The 6046-nt window shown below is 32.9% G+C and overlaps 1 protein-coding gene across 1 annotated transcript; it reads left to right on the forward strand.

The window, feature by feature from the left end:
• The first annotated feature begins 235 nt into the window (after positions 1-235).
• On the forward strand, positions 236-3448 carry LOC120216921 (probable beta-D-xylosidase 7). Its single transcript, XM_039214200.1, has 6 exons — positions 236-775; positions 943-1242; positions 1373-1542; positions 1626-1723; positions 1874-2638; positions 2723-3448. Exons 1-6 carry the CDS (start codon positions 278-280, stop codon positions 3400-3402), a joined length of 2511 nt encoding a protein of 836 aa, XP_039070131.1. The 5' UTR covers positions 236-277; the 3' UTR covers positions 3403-3448.
• Positions 3449-6046: the final 2598 nt, after the last annotated feature.

Raw genomic sequence — 6046 nt, forward strand, 5'->3', positions numbered from 1 at the left:
CCCTCCACCCCTTTAGATTGAATCACAAGAAAGATTATTTGTTTCAGTACTACTAAAATCACAACTAATTTGAGTCTATTTGACTGCAACAACAAGAGACTGAAGCATCTGCCTTGTTGGTCCTACAGTTTATTTGCTTGCAAATTGATACTTTACTCCTAAGGAAATCTACATTGCTTTATTTGCAACCTATGCAAGTAAAATTTCGTTTTCTCTGCTCTTCTTTGTTCTTCGACTACAAAAATGACAACAATTGTTTCTCATTAGTCAATGAACAATGAAAGGTTCCAAAAAAGAATCCACGATGATTGCCAGGAACATGTTGTGCACAAACCAGAATCCCATGCATCGTTTATCAACTAAAAAAATGAAGCTTCTGAACCTGTCTCTACTTGTTCACTTGTGTTCTCTCGTGCTTTTCTCAGCTCAGTCCACTGATCAGCCTCCATTCTCATGTGATTCATCTGACCCACTAACCAAATCCTACCCTTTCTGCAAAACTACACTTCCCACTAACCAAAGAGTTCAAGACCTCATCTCCAGGCTCACATTAGATGAGAAAATATCTCAACTTGTTAACACGGCTGTCGCCATTCCACGACTCGGCATCCCTGGCTATGAGTGGTGGTCTGAGGCCTTACACGGGGTTGCCTTCGTGGCCAACATAAGCCAAGGTATCCGTTTCAATGGAACAATTCAATCTGCCACCAGTTTCCCTCAAGTCATCCTCACTGCTTCTTCTTTTGATCCTTATCTATGGTACCGCATTGGCCAGGCAAGTCCTATTACTTCTCTGTCTGCTTTAATGTCAACCCCAAGAGTATTAGAATTGAAAGTTATTTCGATCTTTTCAATAAGAAAACTAGTTTAATTACAAGTGCATAGGCATAGCTCAAACTAGATTTAGATAATCCCTCATTTTCATTGTGTGACTACTGACAGGCAATTGGAATAGAAGCTAGAGGAGTATATAACGCTGGACAAGCAAGAGGCATGACATTTTGGACACCAAATATTAATATATTCAGGGACCCAAGGTGGGGAAGAGGACAAGAAACACCTGGTGAGGATCCATTGGTTACAGGAAAGTATGCAGTCTCATTTGTGAGAGGAATACAAGGTGACTCATTTGAAGGTGGCAAGCTTGGCGAGAATCTTCAAGTTTCAGCTTGTTGTAAGCATTTCACAGCTTATGATTTGGATAACTGGAAAGGAATTAACCGGTTCGTCTTTGATGCTAATGTAAGTCGTGCCTTTCAAATAATTTACTTATCATTAGTACTGTTTCTTTGTGTTTAAACTAATTTGCTTGAATCATTCAGCTATGAAGTGCATTATCGAATGATTCGTATTGTTTCTGGATTTTGTTTAGGTAACTGTACAGGATTTAGCAGACACATATCAGCCTCCTTTCCGGAGTTGCATAGAGAAAGGGAAAGCCAGTGGGGTAATGTGTGCTTACAATCGTGTTAATGGAGTTCCAAACTGTGCAGATTACAAACTGTTGTCAAAAACGGCACGAGGACAGTGGGGTTTCAATGGGTAATAAAAATGGACTTGTGCTAGATAACTTTTAAAAGTTCATTCAGAAAGATAACTCTTGGTTTGGTTCAAAAACTATCCAGGTACATCACCTCAGACTGTGATGCTGTCTCAATCATTTACGATGAACAGGGATATGTTAAAGAACCGGAGGACGCTGTGGCCGATGTTCTTAAGGCCGGTAATTAGATTTGGCATTTTGTTACTGGTTAAATCAACTCTGTATTTTAAACTTGTGCTAGATTAATTATTCAAGCAGTCGCTCTATGTATCTAGTTTAGGGATGCTTGCTAATAAGATCGTCTGAAGTTTTAATCATACATCTTACCAGGAATGGACTTGGACTGTGGTGAATATTTGAAGAACCACACCGGATCAGCTGTAGAAAAGAAAAAGGTGTCAGTGTCTGATATAGATAGAGCACTTCACAACCTTTTCTCAATCAGAATGAGGCTGGGGCTTTTCAATGGAAATCCAACTAAACTGCCTTTTGGAAACATCGGTTCTGACCAAGTCTGCTCCCAAGAACACCTGAATCTTGCTCTCGAGGCTGCTCGAAATGGCATTGTCCTTTTGAAAAACACTAACAGACTACTTCCACTTGCCAAAACAGAAACTACTTCCCTTGCTGTAATAGGCCCTAATGCCAATTCTACTGAAACACTTGTTGGAAACTATGCAGGCCCTCCTTGCAAACCTATTACCCCATTGCAAGCATTGCAAAGCTATGTCAAGAATACCGACTATCACCCGGGTTGTAGCACAGTTAACTGTTCTTCAGCTTTGATTGATGAAGCAATAAAGATAGTGAAAGGTGCAGACCAGGTGGTACTAGTAATGGGATTGGATCAAACCCAAGAGAGGGAATCTCATGATCGTGCCGACTTGGTTCTTCCTGGACACCAACAAAAACTCATTACCAGCGTTGCAAGTGCTGCAAATAAGCCGGTCATTCTGGTGCTTCTTTGTGGAGGACCAGTGGATATAACCTTTGCCAAGAATGATCGAAACATTGGGAGCATCATATGGGCTGGCTATCCAGGTGAAGCCGGAGGACGAGCTTTAGCAGAAATTATATTTGGTGATCATAATCCAGGTGAAGTTTCAGTTACCAAGTTTGTATGAATTAAATTATTTGCCATTCTTTGAACGATAAATAGAAATGCAATTATGTATACAGGGGGGAGATTACCAATGACTTGGTATCCACAAAATTTGACTAAAATACCAATGACAGACATGAGAATGCGTCCTGAACCATCTTCAGGCTATCCTGGACGCACTTACAGATTCTACCGAGGGCCAAAGGTTTTCGAATTCGGCTATGGTCTCAGCTACTCGAACTATTCCTATGAATTTCTCCCTCTAACAAAAGATAAGGTCTATCTAAACAATCAATCAGATGATAAAATAGGTCTGCGGTACAAGTTGGTTTCGGAGATGGGAACTGAACTTTGCGAAAATAGCAAGTTGCCAATCACAGTAGGGGTTCGGAACGATGGTGAGATGGACGGCAAACATGTGGTGCTGCTGTTTGTGAGGCAAGCAAAGGCCGGTAATGGAAGGCCGATAAAACAATTGGTAGGATTCAACAGTGTTGCTCTGAAAGCAGGGGAAAAAGCTGAAATCAAATTTGAGTTGAGCCCTTGTGAGCATCTTAGCAGTGCAAATGAAGATGGTCTAATGCTGGTAGACGAAGGGTCCCATTTCTTAAGCATTGGAGACAAAGAATCGGAGATTACGGTCGTTTTCTCAGCTGATAGTAGCGGAGGTGCCACGTTAAAGCAAGAGACGGATACGGTTCTCCCAATAATCTTGGCATTCTTCTACATATATACATTCCTATGCGTATCGTTTTGAAATCCATCTCTTGTAACGAGTTAATGGACGTTCCCAACTTTTTACATGATTGTTCAGACGTCTGTTTTTGCAATCATCCATAACTTGATTTCAAAACACAGTAATTTCCAAGAAGAAAGCGAAGGCCCATATTCTTTTTTACACACACGATCATACTGGTGACCCACTGATAAGGCGATTTCGACCACTCTAACCAAATTTATGTTATAGTACAAATTTATAAAATTTTATAAGAAAAAAACTTATTTTCACTGTAAGAAATAAGGAATGCAATTCAATGAGCAAAGCATTCCCAATTCCCTCTTGAACAATAAAATAATTTAGATTGAATTATGTTTCATAAATGGTTAAATTTAGGAAAATATTTATAGATTTGAGATAACATTTATATTAGATTTTAAAATCGTCAGACTCGCGTATTATAATTTTGATAAATAAATTGTTTTATGTAAGTAAAATTGAAATTTGCAACTAAAATTTTCGACAAATGTCAATGACATTATTAGTCGGTGACAACTATCGATGATTTTGATTTGATTTTAATTTTATTTTTTACATTATAAGGATCAAAATAAAATAAATTAAAATTATAGAAACTAAAGTAATATTTTTAGAAATTTTAAATGAAACAACATGGTGTAACTTGTGTAATGCCAACTGTTAGATGAAAATCTTATGTACGGGTATATAATTAAGATGATTTTTCTATTTTATGTAACTTTTAAATTTTGTGGTGATAAAGGACCGAAAGCATATTGTCATTAGTTTTACCCTTGAAATTTAATTTTAATTTTTTACATTTATTAATAATTTTAAATCTTTAATTAGTCATATTTAAAAATTATTTTATACATAAATATATGTGCAATTTTAATACATGGATAGAAAAATCTAATAATTTATAGATTTATTTTTTAACAATCTAATATGATTCTAAGATAAAAACTATTTATAATTTTTCTTATTATTAATAATATGGATGATTCTTCCACGCTCGGCAAATACCGATGAGCACCAATAACGATGAGCACCGATAAATTAATTTATAAAATATTAAGTTATAAAGTACTTAACGTATAATTATAATTTAGTTGAAAATCTAAATAGAATTTATTTAAATTATAATATTAATTACATTAATTTTTAGGGTAAACTACATGGGTGACCACTCAACCATAGTAAAAAATTATTTTGATCACTGATGTTTCGATTTGATCAATTAGACACCCAACTATTTGAATGTTTTAATCAAGTTACCCTTAGTTAACATTTAGCAGGTGATGTGGCATTTCAAACATTTCAATATAATTACACAAGTGATCTTATTTATATATTCTTCAATTTAGTCTTAATTTTAATAATAAAAATAAATTTAACCATCGAATTAAGAGATAATCTATAGACAACTAAAATATATATCTTCTATGGTTTACTCAAAATTAGTATTTGTCTTAACTTATTAAATATTATATATTTTTTATTTTATCTCTGTATTTAACTTATTAAATATATATTTTTATTTTATCTCTATCATTAACTTATTAAATATTTTTTTATTTATCTCTATCTTTAACTTATTAAATATATATTTTTATTTTATCTTTTTCATAACGTATAATATATATATATTTTTTTTAATTTATGAAATATATATTTATATTAAAATAAAAATAAAATATATTTAATAAATTAAAATAAAAATGTATTTTTATATTTTTATAAATAAAAATACATTTGTCTTAACTTATTAAATATATATATTTTTGTTTTAATTTATAAAAAAACAAAAGCATATAAATATATTTAATAAATTAAAACAAAATTAAAAGATATTAATGGTTATGTTGGTTTCATATGCTTACTATCCCAGGTTCAAGTCCCGTTGGTATTATTTTCACTTTTTTGTCATTAATGTGGAATATGTTATATACCAAATATTACAAATTTAAGCATTATGTCATACTTAGCTGGGTGGTTAAGGGCTTAAGGCGAGGGACATACTACTAAGATGTCCCATGTTTGACCCTCTTTAGCGCATTGTTCTTAATTATTTTCTCTTTAATAGGGTGGTGACACATGTCACCACTCTACTGGATGGAAAATTCATTAAATTAAATAAATAAAAATTAAGAAAATATCATCTAATCAGGTATTGACATGTCACTATCTAATTTGAGATTACATTTATTTTAATTGAATTAAATTATGACTAAATTAATATAATACATAAATATTGAGAACTAAATATGTAATTATACCAATTTTTTAACTACCATGTCACCTCCTACGTTAAAAAAAATTAACGGTCAGTGGCTTGATTGAAACATTTAACTAGTTGGGTGATTTGTTTGATCAAATCGAAACATCGGTGGTCAAAATGATTTTTTACCATAGTTGAATGGTCACCCTTGTAGTTTATCCTAAAAATTTAATGTAATTAATATTATATTTTAAATAAATTACATTTAGATTTTCAACTAAATTATAATTATATGCTGAGTACATTATGATTTAACTTTTTATAAATTAATTTATCGGTGCTCATCGATATTTGTCAAACGTACTAGAATTTTCCTTAAGAATACATATACATCCTATAAACGTAACTATTTAAATTTTAAATTTTAAATGAAAACAATAATTC

Source organism: Hibiscus syriacus, unplaced genomic scaffold (assembly GCF_006381635.1).
Source record: "Hibiscus syriacus cultivar Baekdansim isolate YM2019G1 unplaced genomic scaffold, ASM638163v2 tig00110174_pilon, whole genome shotgun sequence".
Taxonomy (NCBI): domain Eukaryota; kingdom Viridiplantae; phylum Streptophyta; class Magnoliopsida; order Malvales; family Malvaceae; genus Hibiscus; species Hibiscus syriacus.

What these genes read in the sequence shown, in the direction of transcription:
- LOC120216921 (XM_039214200.1), top strand. Translation starts at nt 278, where the DNA reads ATGAAAGGTTCCAAAAAAGAATCCACGATGATTGCCAGGAACATGTTG. An exon ending in GGCCGATGTTCTTAAGGCCG is followed by an intron (nt 1,724 to 1,873) that starts GTAATTAGATTT and finishes ACATCTTACCAG; the next exon opens with GAATGGACTTGGACTGTGGT. An exon ending in ATTTGGTGATCATAATCCAG is followed by an intron (nt 2,639 to 2,722) that starts GTGAAGTTTCAG and finishes TTATGTATACAG; the next exon opens with GGGGGAGATTACCAATGACT.